The sequence below is a fragment of the Bombina bombina genome, chromosome 9 (assembly GCF_027579735.1).
Source record: "Bombina bombina isolate aBomBom1 chromosome 9, aBomBom1.pri, whole genome shotgun sequence".
NCBI lineage: Eukaryota > Metazoa > Chordata > Amphibia > Anura > Bombinatoridae > Bombina > Bombina bombina.
Window position 1 is genome coordinate 6434443 of NC_069507.1, and position 17906 is coordinate 6452348.

The 17906-nt window shown below is 41.5% G+C and overlaps 1 protein-coding gene across 1 annotated transcript in view; it reads left to right on the forward strand.

The window, feature by feature from the left end:
• LOC128639733 (hexokinase-1) overlaps nt 1–17906 on the forward strand; it is a 285985-nt gene that overhangs the window by 147297 nt on the left and 120782 nt on the right. Inside the window, exons 6-7 of the mRNA XM_053691849.1 lie at nt 12813–12912; nt 12991–13174. Of these exons, the coding sequence (XP_053547824.1) occupies nt 12813–12912; nt 12991–13174 (284 nt within the window). The remainder of the gene's footprint in view (nt 1–12812; nt 12913–12990; nt 13175–17906) is intronic.

The window sequence follows — 17906 nt, forward strand, 5'->3', positions numbered from 1 at the left end:
TATCCTAAATTACAAAGTAATCAGCTCTTTTACCAGCCCTTAAAAGGGCTTTTTGCGGGGCATTGCCCCAAAGTAATCAGCTCTTTTACCTGTAAATAAAAATACAATACCCCCCAACATTACAACCCACCACCCACATACCCCTACTCTAAAACCCACCCAAACCCCCCTTAAAAAAACCTAACACTAACCCCCTTAAGATCTCCCTACCTTGAGTCGTCTTCACTCAGCCGAGCCAAATTCTTCATCCAAGCGGGGCAGAAGAGGTCCTCCATCCGATTGAAGTCTTCATCCAAGCGGGGCAGAAGAGGTCTTCCATCCGATTGAAGTCCTCATCCAAACGGAATCTTCTATCTTCATCCATCCGGAGCGAAGCGGCAGCATCTGAAGACCTCCGGCGCGGAGCATCCTTCCAGCACGACGGACTAACAACGAATGACGGTTCCTTTAAATGACGTCATCCAAGATAGCGTCCCTCGAATTCCGATTGGCTGATAGGATTCTATCAGCCAATCGGAATTAAGGTAGGAAAAATCTGATTGGCTAATGCAATCAGCCAATCAGATTGAAGTTCAATCCGATTGGTTGATCCAATCAGCCAATCGGATTGACCTTGCATTCTATTGGCTGTTCCGATCAGCCAATAGAATGCAAGGTCAATCCGATTGGCTGATTGGATCAGCCAATCGGATTGAACTTCAATCTGATTGGCTGATTGCATCAGCCAATCAGATTTTTCCTACCTTAATTCCGATTGGCTGATAGAATCCTATCAGCCAATCGGAATTTGAGGGACGCCATCTTGGATGACGTCATTTAAAGGAACCGTCATTCGTCGTTAGGATGGATGAAGATAGAAGATTCCACTTGGATGAAGACATCAATCGGATGGAAGACCTCTTCTGCCCTGCTTGGATGAAGACTTCAATCGGATGGAAGACCTCTTCTGCCCCGCTTGGATGAAGACTTCAATCGGATGGAGGACATCTTCTGCCCCGCTTGGATGAAGAATTTGGCTCGGCTGAGTGAAGACGACTCAAGGTAGGGAGATCTTCAGAGGGTTAGTGTTAATTTTTTTTAAGGGGGGTTTGGGTGGGTTTTAGAGTAGGGGTATGTGGGTGGTGGGTTGTAATGTTGGGGGGTATTGTATTTATATTTACAGGTAAAAGAGCTGATTACTTTGGGGCAATGCCCCGCAAAACGCCCTTTTAAGGGCTGGTAAAAGAGCTGATTAGTTTGTAATTTAGGATAGGGTAGGGCATTTTATTATTTTGGTGGGCTTTTTTATTTTATTAGGGGATTAGATTAGGTGTAATTAGTTTAAATTTATTGTAAATTTTTTTTTATTTTCTGTAATTTAGTGTTTGTTTTTTGTATTATAGTTTAGTTTATTTAATTGTATTTTAGTTTACATAATTGTAGGTAATTTATTTAATTAGTTTAATGATAGTGTAGTGTTAGGTGTATTTGTAACTTAGGTTAGGATTTATTTTACAGGTAATTTTATAATTATTTTAACTAGGTAGCTATTAAATAGTTATTAACTATTTAATAGCTATTGTACCTAGTTAAAATAAATACAAAGTTGCCTGTAAAATAAATATAAGTCCTAAAATAGCTACAATGTAACTATTAGTTATATTGTAGCTATATTAGGGTTTATTTTATAGGTAAGTATTTAGTTTTAAATAGGAATAATTTATTTAATGATAGTAAATTTATTTTGTTTTATTTAAATTATATTTAACTTAGGGGGGTGTTAGGGTTAGACTTAGGTTTAGGGGTTAATAACTTTATTATAGTAGCGGTGACGTTGGGGGCGGGAGATTAGGGGTTAATAAGTGTAGGTAGGTGGCGGCGACGTTGGGGGGGCAGATTAGTGGGTAATAAATATAATGTAGGTGTTGGCGATGTTAGGAGCAGCAGATTAGGGGTTCATAGGGATAATGTATGTGACGGCGATGTCCGTTCGGAAGATTAGGGGTTAAAAAATTTAATTATTGAGTTTGCGATGTGGGGGGCCTCAGTTTAGGGGTTCATAGGTAGTTTATAGGTGTTAGTGTACTTTATAGCACTGTAGTTAAGAGCTTTATGTTCCGGTGAAACTCTTAACTACTGACTTTTTTTGCGGTTGGAATCTTGTCGGTAGAGGCTGTACCGCTCACTTCTTCCAAGACTCGTAATACCAGCGTTAGGCAAATCCCATAGAAAAGATAGGATACGCAATTGACGTAAGGGGATTTGCGGTAGCCTCGAGTCGCGGAAAGAAAGTGAGCGGTAGACCCTTTCTTGCCTGACTCTAAATACCAGCGGGCATTAAAAAGCAGCGTTAGGACCCCTTAACGCTGCTTTTTAACCCTAACGCAGAACTCTAAATCTAGCCGAATATGTGCAGGATCCTTGGGTGCTAAATATAATCTCAAGGATACAAAATGGGTTTCAGATCAAGGCCTTCCAGGGTAAAGTCTCTTCTATTGCATGTTCCAAAGAACCATGTAAAGGCTCATGCCTTCTTCCATTGTGTTCATGAGCTGTAACTCAAGGGACTAATAGTTCCAGTTCTGATTACAGAACAGTTCAAGAGAATTATTCCAACCATTTCTTAGTTCCCAAGAGAGAACCTTCAGACCCATTCTAGATTCAAGATTCCTACATTCAAAATAGAAACAATTTGAACAAGGGCAATGTATGTCTACAAAAGCTTTGAAGGGTGCTTACCTTCATATCCCTATTAACATGGATCATTGCCAGTTCCTTAGTTTTTGCCTTCCAGGACAAACATTTTGAGTTTGTTGCTCTTCTATTTGGTCTAATTACTACTCCCAAAATTTTTACAAAAGTTCTAGGAACGCTATCGTCCGTCAATCGAGCCCAAGGCTCTTTACCTGGACGATATCTTGGTAAAGGCTCCCTCTTTACCTTAAGCACATACCAAAAGGCTTTTTGTTGTTTCTTCGCAATCATGGATGGAGAATCAATGTTCTGAAAACCTCTCTCCTCAGACCAGGGTCTCATTACTAGGAGATTCAATGAGACTTTCTTTGACCGATCAAAGAAGAACACAATTTCAGTCAGCATGTGTGAAACTTAAGTCTCTATCCAATCCGACTGTTATCTTTATGCATGGATGTTCTAGGTCTGAAGATTGCTGCATCAGATGCAATTTCTCAAAGGATCCTTTTGGATGCAACTACAAAAATGACTAACTTGGTTGATAGAGAACCAGTCCATTCCTCAGGGAGCATCTTTTGTCTGTCCACCCTGTAAAATAGTCACAACAGACACAAGTCTCTTGGGTTGGAGTGCAGTATGGGGTTCAGGAGAGCACAGATAATTTTGGTCTCCTCATGAGGCAAGGTTATCCATAAACATCCTAGAACTCCATGCTATCTTCAGTGCTATCTAGAGCTGACCTCTCCTGAGAAAAGAATCCTATCTTCGCTTCCAATCAGACAATGTCACAGCGGTGGCATATATCAACCACCAAAGGTAACTTGCAGTTCTCTAGCAATGAAAGAAGTCTCTCATATCTTGTCTTGGGCAGAAAATAATTTTAACAATCTCTTGCATTCATATCCCAGGAGTGAAAATATGGGAAACGGTTGTCTGTGTCATCAATCTCTTCATCCAGGTGAGTGGTTTCAACATCAGGAAATGTTCAGATAGTAGATTGATGGGGTCTTCCACAGATAGACCTGAATGCTTTTGAAGAACAAACTTCCCTGATATTTCGCAAGATCATGAGATCCTCAAGCAGAATCAGTGGATGCTCTAGCAGGATTCTTGATCTTTTCAACTATCTTACATTTTTCCTCCGTCAGTTCTACCCAGGGTAATATCTTGGATCAACCAAAAGCAATCATTGGTAATTTTTGATTGATTTAGCTTGGCCACACAGAACTTGGTTTGTGGATCTGATTCTGATGTCCAGCTGTCCTCCATGGCCTCTTCCTCAAAGACAACATTCTCTCTTATGGATTACACAACCAAAAAGGGGGGCGCACTCTTCAGACAATAAGGGCACCAAACCAGAAAATGTGAATATAAAAACACATACAATCAAAAATTAAAACATTTGTAAAATAATAATGGTTAAAAAACATAAAAATGAATTTAAATGGGATAAAAGTAAGAAATCAATTTAAATCAGTCCCATACAAGGACATATAGCACTGAGCTTAGTTCATCAACGTGTGTAATCCCAATAAAAGATGTGCGGCTGCTCTCCTCCTTGCAGATCACTCCAGATCGTGTTCTAAAATGGATACAAAACAGAGGGGCGCCTCATTTGTAGATCCAAAATGTAATCCAACATCATATCAACATTTCCCAAATAGGTACTCACATTTAGATGGAGCACACCTATGTGCTGGTAGTAACATGCTGATACCTTGGGGTGTATCAGCTCACCCTAATCCCAGCAGATGACTGGAACACTGGAATTGGATCCCCTGTGTACTCCGCCTCAGGGTGCAGTATCAAGGATAGTAAAGTGCTAACACTTGGCTTTAGTTAAAAAAGGGGTTTATTAAAACTCACATTAAAAACATAGAGTATCAAGTGTTAAGGGGCATAGACATATAGACCCCCAATGCAATGCGTCTCTCGGCTTCACAATCACCATTTCATCAGGCATATAAAGCACCATATACTATCCTGAACTTTTTAAATACAAACTAACCAATCATGGGAATTAGAATGGGATATTCACCTAGCAACTAGTTATGAGTACAATAGGTATTATCTTATTGGTGGGTTATAGAGTGGTCATCTACCTTACAACTAGTGACAAGTATAGTAGGTTTTTTCTTATTGGCAGATCAAAGTCACACGAGATTGTAATGAACCTATCATAGGCGTCAATGATGTCATTAATGTTCCGTAGTAAACAGAATCTCGGAAATAGTCGCAATATAGAATTGGTCAAAAGAACAATAAGGTATTTTAAATAGAATAACAAGCCCTTTATTATTCACATATAAATCGTAAACTTAGAGAAGATTTTGAATTGTATGAAATTGGTGTGCTGTTACTGAGACTGTAATGTCATTGGATGAGCTATGGTTTAGAAATTGAATGTATTTATTGTGGTTTGTGCACTGAATATAACAACCACTTTGTTATTGTTATGTGTAATCAACTGTGACATGTAATGATGTACTAAGCACAATGAAAGATTAATTTACAACACATGTAATCACGCCCCTAAGAGGGGAGTGCCCAATTTGATGTATTGATTGGTTAGTATGTATTTAAAAGTTCAGGATAGTATATGGTGCTTTATATGCCTGATGAAACGGTGATTATGAAGCCGAGAAACGCGTTGCATTGGGGGGCTATATGTCTATGCCCCTTTACACTTGATGCTCTGTTTTTAATGTGAGTTTTAATGAACCCCTTTTTTTAACTAAAGCCAAGTGTTAACACTTTACTATCCTTGATACTGCACCCTGAGGCGGAGTACACAGGGGATCCAATTTCAGTGTTTCAGTCATCTGCTGGGATTAGGGTGAGTTGATACACCCCAAGGTATCAGCGTGTTACTACTAGCACATAGGTGTGCTCCATCTAAATGTGAGTACCCATTTGGGAAATGTTGATATGATGTTGGATTACATTTTGGATCTACAAATTATGTGCCCCTCTCTCTTATGGTCCTTTCTATCATCAGGATCTTGATTCTCTATACTTGAAAGCTTGGAGAATGAACGCCTAATTCTTAATTAAAGGGCTCCTTAGATAAGGTTGTAGAAAGCCTAATTCAAGCTAGAAAACGGGTTACTAGAAAAATATCACAAGGTTTGGAAGGTTTTTCTGTTTTGTCATGAAAAGAATGTCTTCAGTTGGCATTCTTATAGAATTCCAATTATTCTTGAATTTTTACAAGAGGGTTTAGATAAAGGTTGATCTACAAGCTCTTTAAAAAGTCAAATGTCAGCTTTTGTCTGTACTATTTCACAAGAAAATTGCAAAACTACCTGATTTCCTTCCTAAGATAGGGAGATTCCATGGCTTAATTCCTTACTGTTGGGAAATACAACACCTGGCCACCAGGAGGAGGCAAAGACACCCCAGCCAAAGGCTTAAATATCCCCTCCACTTCCTCATTACCCCAGTCATTCTTTGCCTTCCGTCACGTTAGGAGGTGGCAGATAAGTGTCAGAAGATTCGTAGAGTCCTGAAAAAGGGTATCTGCCCTTCGAGATAGGACTGGAGTTTTAAGTATTCATGTCAACCTCTCAGTTAGAGTATTGATGAAAGTAAGAGTCTGGGGATGCAGGGAAAGTTTTTCTACGAAACCATCCAGACTTCTGCTAACAGCTCCTAAGCAATCAGTGTTGACGAGTTTCACTGCCGGCTTTCTCTCGCTCAAGTCCATGTCAGGAGCGCTGCTATAAGACTGTCACACTTGAGACGCTGTGCTCTGTTCCACAGCATGGATCCTGGAGGTAAGATTGTTTAAATGTTTGCACATAAAACGCTATAACAGGGTCACAGTGTGGCTCCTTTATACCTTCTAAGGACCAGGGTTAATATCCTCTGAAGGGGGTTTATTGAACAGTTGGGGTTAATTAATCAGTGTATTAATTATTTACATGCTGCTTTGTGTGATTTTCTTTCCTGGGCTGATAGACTGTGTATTTTTGGCTGGAACAAACAGGTTTCACTTTTAAGTTTCACTTTCGTTTTTGAAAGTGTTGCACAGCTCCTATTACTTGCTGTACTTGTAATAGCAGGAAAGTACTGTCTTGCACTCCATGTCACCGGGTGTGGTCTATGTTCATTTCCTCCATTCTGGCTGAGACTTGAACCTGAGGAGAGCATTTCCTCTTTTAACTGTCTGGGTCTAGGAGGTGGTGAGTGCCCCAGCCATTGGGAGTATAAAGGTGTAGTTTTCTATACAAAAAAGTTTTTATTTGTGTCTTTCTGTGGGTATAACCTGAGCTAGGGAGGACTCGACATGTTAGAAGGTACTCCTTCTGTACTAAATCATACCTGTTTATATTGTGAGGAGGCCGTGGTTTTCTAGCCCACTCAATTATGTTCCACATGTCTTAACACTGTTAGTAAGAAGGGAGACAAGCCTGCTAAGGCTCATAGTCCCTCTGAGCTGTCTACCTTTCAGGACTCGGTGTCCCGTGAGATTATTACCCTTGCTACATTATCCACTCCACATGAGGTTCCCCGTAACACATCTAATCCTCCATCCAGAGGGGGTCTTCTTCCTGCTGACTTTGCAGCGCAGTTACAAACAACTGTGTCTGCGGTCCTCAGTGCATTACCTCGCTCTAACAAATGCAAGAGAAAGGTTAAACATAGCTCTCCTGACCCGGAGTCACCTAAATATTTATCGGATTTAGCTATTATGTCCCAGTTATCCGATGATGAGTTAACCTCTGAAGCTTCAGCGGGTGAACTTTCTGGGTCGGAGTCCTTAGCGTTTAAGCCTCCTGCTGCAGAGGAACCGTCCTTTAGATTTAAAATTGAGCACTTGCGTTTTTTTATTAAAGGAGGTTCTGTGTACGTTAGAGGTTCCAGAGGTCGTGCTGCCTGAGGAACCTATGACACCTAAATTAGACAGTGTTTACGAAGACAGGAAAGTTCCTTTGACTTTTCCTGTGCCGGTTAAGATGGCTAACATTATTAAGAATGAATGGGAAAGAATTGGTTCTTCCTTTCCCCCTTCGTCTACTTTTAAAAAGTTGTTACCAGTCCCGGACTCTCAACATTTATTTGTGGGGCTCCATTCCTAAGGTGGATGGTGCTATCTCTATGCTTGCTAAACATACTACTATACCTCTTGAGGATAGTTCTTCGTTCAGAGAGGCGATGGATAAGAAAATGGAAACCTTTCTGAGAAAGATGTTTCAACTGGCGGCTGCAGTTGCCACGGTTGCCGGAGCGGCTACCTACTGGCGCAACTCTTTGTCGGAACTCATTGAGGTGGAGTCTCCCCTTGAGGATATTCAAGACAGAATTAAAGCTCTGAGAATTGCTAATTCTTTTATTTGTGATGCGAACATGCAAATTATTCGCCTTAATGCAAAGGCCTCTGGTTTTGCGGTCCTAGCCCGCCGGGCGCTCTGGTTGAAGACTTGGTCTGCGTATATGACTTCTAAGTCCAGACTCCTTTCTCTTCCCTTCAAGGGAAAGATTTTATTTGGTCCAGGCCTGGACTCCATTATTTCTACGATTACCGGAGGCAAGGGTGCCTTCCTACCTCAAGATAAGAATAAGTCTAAGGGACGACAATCTTCTTCTAATTTTCGTTCTGACAAATCCCAACGACAACAATCTTCCTCCTTGCCCGAGCAACCCAAGAGTACTTAAAAGCCAGCTCAGTCCTGGAATAAATCCAAGCAGAATAAGAAGCCCGCCAAAAACAAATCGTCATGAAGGGGTGGCCCCCGATCCGGGATTAGATCGTGTAGGGGCAGACTGTCTCTTTTTTCAGACACCTGGTTCAAGGCTGTACAGGATCCATGGGTCCTGGAGGTGGTATCTCAGGGATACAAGATAGGCTTCAAATCTCATCCGCCAAGGGTCAGATTCCTTCTCTCGAATCTGTCCATCAGACCATAAAAGTGGGATGCCTTTCTAGGGTGCGTTCGGGATCTATCCTCCTTAGGAGTTGTTGTCCCGGTGCCTATCAAAGAAAGAGGTTTGGGGTTTTATTCAAACCTTTTCTTGGTCCCAAAGAAGGAGGGAACTTTCCGCCTAATTCTGGACCTAAAGTGCTTAAACAAATTTCTCAGTGTCCCTTCCTTCAAGATGGAGAAGATAAGGTCCATCCTTCCTTTAATTAAGGAAGGCCAGTTTATGACCACACTAGATCTGAAGTACGCTAACCTTCATGTTCCAATCCACAGGGAACACTTTCAGTTCCTGAGGTTTGCATTCCTGGACCAGCACCTCCAGTTCCTGTTTGGCCTAGCTACTGCTTCAAGAGTCTTTACGAAGGTTATGGGGGCTCTTCTAGCCGTTGCCAGAACTCAGGGTATTGCAGTAGCCCCATACTTGGACAATATTCTGGTGCAAGCACCATCCTTTCGTCTTGCGGAGGAATTCTCGGAGTCCCTTCTCAGTCTTCCTCGATCATATGGATGGAAGATAAACTTGGAAAAGAGTTCTCTTATCCCAAGTACCAGGGTGGAATTCCTGGGTACTATAAAGACTCCATATCCATGAGGATATTTCTAACAGACCAGAGACGTTGCAAGCTAACTTCGGCATGTCTTGCTCTCCGGACCTCCTAAAGTCCCTTTGTGGCTCAGTCTATGGAGGTGATTGGTCTCATGGTGTCCTGCATGGACATTTTGCCAGGTTCCGTCTCAGACCTTTACAACTATGCTTGCTGAGGCAGTGGAAGGACAATCATTCAGATCTGTCTCAACAGATTGTATTAGACAGCTGGTCGACAGAATCGCTCTCTTGGTGGCTCTGTCCAGATCATCTGTCTTGAGGGACATGCTTCTTAAGACCATCCTGGGAGATTGTGACTACGGACGCAAGCCTATGCGGATGGGGAGCTGTTTGGGGTGCCAGGAAGGCACAGGGTTTGTGGACTCAGGAGGAGTCCTCCCTCTCGATCAATATTTTGGAACTACGGGCAATCTTCAAGGCCTTGAAGGCTTGGCCACTTCTGGCTTTGTCCCAGTTTATCAGATTCCAATCAGACAATATAACCTCGGAGGCTTACATCAACCATCAGGGGGGAACGAGAAGTTCCTTGGCGATGAAGGAAGTATCTCAGATTCTGGAGTGGGCTGTCAGCGATCCACATTCCGGGTGTGGACAACTGGGAGGCGGATTTTCTCAGCAGACAATCCTTCCATCCCATGGTGTTTTCAGAGATATGCAGCAAGTGGGGGACGCCGGAGATAGATCTCATGGAGTCCCGTCTCAATACCAAGCTACCCAGGTATGGGTCGAGGGATCCCCAAGCGGCTCTAATAGATGCACTAGCAGTGCCCTGGAGGTTCAAACTCATATCTTTTTCCTTCATTACCGCTTCTTCCTCGAGTGGTGGCCCGCATCAAGCAGGTGCGAGTATCAATAATCCTGATTGCTCCATTGTGGCTGCGAAGGATGTGGTTCGCAGATCTAGTGGGGATGTCCTCATCTCCTCCGTGGAAGTTACATTGTCGCAGAGACCTGCTGATACAAGGTCCATTTGTTCATCAAAATCTAGATTCTCTGAGGCTGACTGTGTGGAGATGAAACGCTTAGTCTTAGCCAGGAGAGGTTTTTCTGAGAGGGTCATTGATACTTTTATTCAAGCTCATAAACCAGTTACTCAGCGTATCTACCACAAGGTGTGGAGGACCTACTTATTCTGGTGTGAAGAGCGTGGTTTTTCCTGGCACAGAGTTAAGGTGCCAGGATCTTATCTTTTCTCCAGGATGGGCTGGAGAAGGGCCTTTCTGCTAGTTCCCTGAGGGGACAGATTTTGGCCCTGTCGGTTTTATTGCACAAGAGACTGACTGAGCTTCCAGACGTGCAGTCCTTTGTTAAGGCTCTGATTAGGATCAGACCTGTGTTTAGATCCGGGGCTCCTCCTAGGAGCCAAAATCTTGTTCTTCGGGTTTTGCAACAGGTTCCGTTTGAGCCTCTGCATTCCGTTGACATTAAATTGTTATCTTGGAAGGTTCTTTTTTTATTGGCTATTGCCTCTGCGCGCAGAGTTTCTGAGATCTCTGCTTTGCAATGTGAGCCCCCTTATCTGCTTTTTTTTAATGCAGATAAGGCAGTTTTACATACTAAATTAGGTTATCTTCCTAAGGTTGTGTCAGATCGCAACATCAATCAGGAGATTGCGGTTCCTTCCTTGTGTTTTAATCCTTCATCAAAGGAACGCTTACTTCACAATTTGGATGTGGTTTGCGCCTTGAAGTTCTATCTTCAGGCTACTAAGGAGTTTAGACAATTTTCCTCTTTGTTTGTTGTCTATTTGGGGAAGCGTAAGGGGCAGAAGGCTACTTCGACTTCCCTATCTTTTTGGTTAAGGAGTGTCATCCGCTTAGCTTACGAGACAGTGGGACATCGTCTTCCTGAGAGGATAACGGCTCATTCCACTAGAGCAGTGGCTTCCTCTTGGGCCTTTAAGAACGAGGCCTCTATGGATCAGATTTGTAAGGCTGCTACCTGGTCCTCCTTACATACTTTTTCAAAATTTTACAAGTTTGATGTTTTTGCTTTGGCTGAAGCAGCTTTCAGGGAAAAAAGTTTTGCAGGCTGTGGTGCCCTCAGCATAGGGTCTGCCTCTTCCTTTTTGTTCCCTCCCATTATTCATTCAGTGTCCTCTGGAGCTTGGGTATAGTTTTCCCAACAGTAAGGAATGAAGCTGTGGACTCTCCCTATCATAGGAAGGAAAACATAATTTATGCTTACCAGAAAAATTCCTTTCCTTCCGGATAGGGAGAGTCCACGGCCCCGCCCGTTTTTTTTCTTGTCTATGGGCGGTCCCCTATTATTTATTTTATTCTTCTGGCACCATTTATACCCTAATGTTTCTCCTACTTTTCCTTGTTCCCTCAGCAGAATGACTGGGGTAATGAGGAAGTGGGAGGGATATTTATCTGGTAAGCATAAAATATGTTTTTCAAAAATTTGTTCAGGCCTTAATAAGGATTCGTCCAGTGATTAAACCTATTTGTCCTTGGAATCTACATTAGGTTCTTAGAATTTTGCAAGTTCCTCCTTTAGAACCAATGCATTCTTTGGAGATCAAGTATCTTTCTTAAAAAAGTTTTGTTTCTTCTAGCAAATCAATCAGCTAGAAGAGTGTCTGAGTTATCAGCTTTTTTTTCTTGTATCTTATTACTCACCGAGATAAAGCTGTTTTAAGAACAAAATTCGATTTCTTACCAAAGGCTGTTCTTCTGATAATATCAGTCAGGAGATTGAAGAAAGACTTCTTCATATTTTGGATGTATTAAGAGCTTTACATTTTTATCTGCAGACTACTTAAGATTTTAGAGACCTCTAGTCTGTTTGTTTATTTCTAGGTCCTCTTTAAGGCCAGAAGGATTTAGCTGTTACCTTAGCTTCTTGGCTGAAACGTCCTGATTCACAAAGCTTACATGGAGGCAGGAAAGTCTCCTCTAAAACGCATTACAGCTCATTTTACCAGATCAGTTTCTACTTCTTGGGCTTTCAAAATGAGGCTTCAATTGAACACATTTGCAAGGCAGCAGCATAGTCATCCTTACGTACGTTCACTAAATTCTACCTTTTTGATGTTTTTGCTTCTGGCGAAACCTCCTTTGGTAGAAAAGTTCTCCAGGTAGCAGTGTCTGGAAAATAAGTTGTCCTTCCCATCATTACTTGTGGACTTCACAGCTTGGGTATTAACTCCCATGAGTAATGGATCATGGACTCTCACTGGCTAATAAAAGAAAACAAAATGTATTCTTACCTGATAAATGAATTGCTTTCATGGTGGTGAGTACACAAGCCACCCAATTTCTTTAATTTTTAAAATGTTTGGAGTACTATTTTGTCCTTTCCTACCTTCCTTTACTGTTTCTGCTGTTTGGCTATACGTACGACATACAAGTGAGGTGGGAGGGATGGAGAACTTTTAAAAGTTTTGGGGAACCTTTGCCTCCTCTAGTGGCTAGGAAGTGAATCCCATGCGTAATGAATCGTTGACTTTAACCACCATGAAATAAATTAATTTATCAGCTAAGCATACATTTTGTTGTTTGTTTTTTTGTTTTTAATTGTTCTCTCTAAAGTACTGAGAAAATATAAGGAGGGTTTGGTGTAATTTTCTTCCATTTAACTCTGTGTTCCTGCCGTCTTACTAGGACTATGATGCTGATATTATGGCGGTGGTAAACGATACTGTGGGCACCATGATGACCTGTGGTTTTGATGACCAGCGGTGTGAAGTCGGGATAATCATAGGTAACCCCTGTATAGATGTGTGTTTGTATCTACACCTCTGTCACAACTGCGCAGTTCTCACTGTATCCTGTTGCTAAGGTACTGGGACTAACGCCTGCTACATGGAGGAGCTGAGACACATTGATCTAGTGGAAGGAGATGAAGGACGCATGTGTATCAATACGGAGTGGGGGGCGTTCGGTGATGACGGCTTATTGGAAGATATCAGAACAGAGTTTGACAGAGAAATTGACCGAGGATCCATGAACCCAGGAAAGCAGCTGTTAGTAACCAGTCTGTGATGCGGTGACCAGTGCTTATATTATTAAATATGTTGGTATCCCTTACTGAATAACAGGGAGGTATGCTCAGAGGTGTGCACGTGCCTGCTGCACGGTTCCCTGACATGTAGTGCTCCATGGGAAGAATATCTTAGGGGGGGGGAAGAAACGCTCTGTTTGAATCATCTCTACCAATACTTCTAATAACACCATTTGTGTTCCTCTCATTTCTTGTATATCGCCATCTAGTGGTCTTAAGATAAAATTCACATTAACCTCAGGGGAATATCATGTACATTATCATCATATTAAAACATATATACGATATAAACAGACAAAAATCCATCCCACTGGTGTTATGGAATTCATTGTCCAAAAGACCTCTCCTCTTTAATAATAATTGTCTCCCCCCCCCCCCATCATTCTTTTTATATGATCAATTATTAGAAAATCTTAATTGACTAATGTTGTATTCAGATTAAACAAAGTTGGGCTTCATAGGGTAATAATGTTGTAACCAAGAGCAGAAAGATGATCACTCACATAAGTGTGCTACTCACGTATGCTCCCCCAGCTCAGCAGCTATCACAGGTGGAGCTGGAACAACCCTTGTTATTCTTGGATACTCAGTTCGTCTCAGAGAAACAAGTTGCTTTTAGTTATTTTAAATAAAGATTTTTATTCTGCTTTGTGGCCCTTATGTTCTATAACGTTGCACTACTGTATCAGGTTTAGAGCTGCAGTGATACTATATTATGCCCGCACTGTTTACATCTCGCTTGAGCAACATCGTCTTTTTTTTCTACTTGGTGTTTACTGCTGCGGCATTTACTCTCACTTTGTCGAACACAGTTTAGTGGACCCGGAATGTATGCATTTATGGCCAAGATGTTAAAATCGGGTCTGGGCAGCAGCAGTGTAAATTTGCACAATACAATTACTGTGGTATTTTCAGTGGCTCCAATAGTGGTTTCTTATAGACAGAGGTGACAGATACTGCTGTGAAAACTATGGATCTAGACACAAGTTCCTGAGAAGTGCGATAAACAGAGTATCCAGGAGTAACTGAGGATGTTCCAGCACCGCCTGTTATGGAAGTTAAGCTGGGGGACTTTTAAGGACCCATGTGTGAGTAGCACTATCGCTTATGTGAGTGATAATCTTTCTACTTGGTTACAGTGTTATTACCCTATGAGGCGCCTTTTTGTCTTGTTTTCGTTTGCAGACTGTACTTTGGTGTCAGTTGCCTACCACTACTAACTGCTGCCTTCCAAGTCTATCGACCACTATTTGGACCACCACCTTAACACCATTTTGACATTTAATTGAACATATTGTCTGTTTTTTTCTCTTGTATGCAAATATGTTTTGAGAAATATTCATGATATTCCCTTGTAGGCTACACAGAGTACATTTTAAGGTTATGTGGTATATGTAAATTTCTTTCTAATGACACGATGAGTCCACGGATCATCTAATTACTATTGGGATATTCACCTCCTGGCCAGCAGGAGGCGTCAAAGAGCACCACAGCAAAGCTGTTAAATATCACCTCCCTTCCCTCCAACCCCAGTCATTCTCTTTGACTACGTTAGTGTAAGGAAGTGGTAAAGTTGGTGTCTGGAAAGATTCTTCAATCAAGAGTTTATTATATTATTTGCCGTACTAGTATGTGCTGTATTTACTCCAGTGTGTAGCTGTTGTCCATTTCAGTCTCTTCAGTAGAGCATTGGTGGCTTTTAAGCAAAGGGAACTTGTGGGACATAATTCTCACTGCGCCTCCCTCATATTTAAATAAAAGTTGCTGCCCTTATTATTATTTTCCACAGGTCCATGTGAGGGAAAGGACCTCTCAAACCTAGTGAGCTGCCTTGCTGCCAGGCAGATTATTGAGGTAAGTGCTATTTTATTTTCTTAAGCAGCTTTAAGGAAAAAACATGGCACATTACTATTTCCCTGACAGGGATATTTAATACATTACTCCTATTGTTGTAAGGGGGGTTATGTATGGCAGTATTGCAGGCACTGGGGACTTGAGGAGAACTTGGCTCATTTTGGTGGTTTTATTAACATTTTTGCATTAAGATGTCTGCTGAGTCGTTATTTTTGACACGCCCACGATGGGCGGGGCTTGTGTGAGGTAAAAATTTATCTATTGCGCATTTGTTATTCTCTCACTTCCTGTGTATGGAGGAGAGATATCTGCATCTTATCGTTTTTAATTGTTAGCCTGTTATTACTGAAACAGCTCCAGTTTGGATTCAGGTTTTAAAAAATAAAGCAGTTTCTTTTTAAATAGGCACCTTAGCAAAGCTATTGCTGAGGTGTAGAGACTGTTTGAGGTATCTTTAAGACGTTTTTATTACTCAATATCTTGTAAAATAAAGCAGTTTCATTTTAAAATTTAAAGAAACAGTAAAGTTTTTTTTTCTTTATTTAAATTGTTCATAAGTTAATAATTTAATTATTTATATTTATTCTGTTAAGATGGACCAAGACTCTGTTAAAGATTACAAATGTCCTTTATGTTTGAATGCTAATATTGAACCACCAATTCCTTTTTGTTCCTCATGTGTTGAGATAACATTAATTAAATCTTAAGGATAGATTTTTTTGAGCCTATATTGTCTAAGACGGATGCTGTCCAGGAGTCTTCTGACAATGTGCTAGATATGCCGCATTTTTCTCCTCAGGTGTCCCAAATTTTAATACCCATTATTTCAGTGCCCTGCGCTTCCTCTCAAGCTCCGGCTGGGGTCTCCTTGCAAGACATTGCTTTCCTCATGTCTTCTGCAGTTTCTGATGCGTTGTCTGCTTTTCCCATGCTACAGGAAAAGCGCAAGAGGAAGTCTAAAGAATCAGTGCGTAAGGTATCCGACTTGGTTGTGGCTATTCCGAATGTTTCGTGAAATCTCAGATTCTGACAGTGTAATTCCTTCTTCTGATGCTGAAGTTGCATCCTTCAGGTTTAAGCTGGAACACCTCCGTTTACTACTCAAGGAGGTTTTTGCTACTCTGGACGACTCTGACTCTACTATCATTGTCAACCCTAAAAAGTCTAGTAAACGTAACAAGTATTTAACAACAAAAAAAACAACAACAAAAAACAAGTATTATGATGTACCTTCCATGCTGGAATTATTTCCCGTACCAGATCGGGCTTCAGAAATTATTGTTAAGGAATGGGAGAAGCCGGGTATTCCTTTTTCTCCTTCTCCTATTTTTAAGAAGATGTTTCCCATTGATGACTCTATCAAGGAGTCTTGGCAAACGGTCCCCAAGGTGGAAGGGGCAATTTCCACTTTAGCTATGAGATCTACTATTCCCATAGAGGATAGCTTTTCTTTTCAGGATAAGAAACTGGAGGGTTTTCTTAAGAAAATGTATGTTCACCAGGGTTTACAATGGCATTCTGCGGTGTGTATTGCTACCGTTTCTAGCGTGGCGGCATACTGGTTTGGTGCATTGTCTGATTGCTTACAAACAGACATTCCCCTTGAAGAGATCCAGGACAAGATCAGGGCTCTTAAATTGGCCAATTATTTTATTTATGATGCTTCCCTTCAAGTTATCAAGTTGGGAGCAAAGATTTCTAGTTTTGCCATTCTGTCTCGAAGAGCTTTATGAAATCTTGGTCTGCAGATGTGTCGTCTAAGTCTAAGCTTTTGTCTATTCCTTACAAGGGTAAGACCTTGTTTGGCCCAGCTTTGGCTGAGATTATTTCTGACATTACAGGAGGAAAAGGTCATTTCCTTCCTCAGTATAAGAAATCTAAGCAGAAGGGACGTCAGAGTAATTTTTGTTCCTTTCGAAACTTCAAGGGTAAACCTTCCTCTCCCTCTACAAAACAGGATCAGTCCAAACCTTCCTGGATACCCAACTAATCTTGGAATAAGGGAAAACAATCCAAGAAGCCTGCTAATGATTCAAATCTAGCATGAAGGGTCTGCCCCCGATCCGGGACCGGATCTTGTGGGGGCAGACTTTCCTTTTTTGCTCAGGCTTGGGTTCGGGATGTTCAGGATCCTTGGTCGATAGACATTGTGTCCCAGGGATAGAAACTAGAATTCAAGACCTTTTCCCCCCAGGGGCAGATTTCTTCTCTCAAGATTATCTGTAGACCAGATAAAGAGAGGTGTTCTTACGTTGTGTTTGGGATCTATCCGAAATGGGAGTGATAGTTCCTGTTCCAGTACAGGAGCAGGGTCTGGGATTTTACTCCAATCTGTTAGTGGTTCCCAAGAAAGAGGGAACCTTCAGACCAATCTTGGATCTCAAGAGTCTTAACAAATTCCTCAGAGTACTGTCCTTCAAAATGGAAACTATTTGTTCCATTCTTCCCTTAGTTCAAGAGGGTCAATTTATGACAACAGTAGATTTTAAAGGATGCGTACCATCATGTTCCCATCCACAGGGATCATCACAAGTTTCTGAGATTTGCTTTTCTCCAAAAACACTTCCAGTTTGTTGCTCTTCCTTTCGGACTAGCTACAGCTCCCAGAATTTTTTCTAAGGTTCTGGGATCTCTGTTGGCAGTGCTCCGGTTACAGGGTATTGCAGTGGCGCCTTATCTGGACGACATTCTGGTTCAGGCCCAGTCTTTTCATCTAGCAAGCTCCCTCACGGAGCTCTCATGGTTGGAAGGTGAATCTGGAAAAGAGTTCCTTAATTCCATCTACAAGGGTAGTCTTTTTGGGAACCATAATAGATTCCATTTTGATGAAAATATTTCTG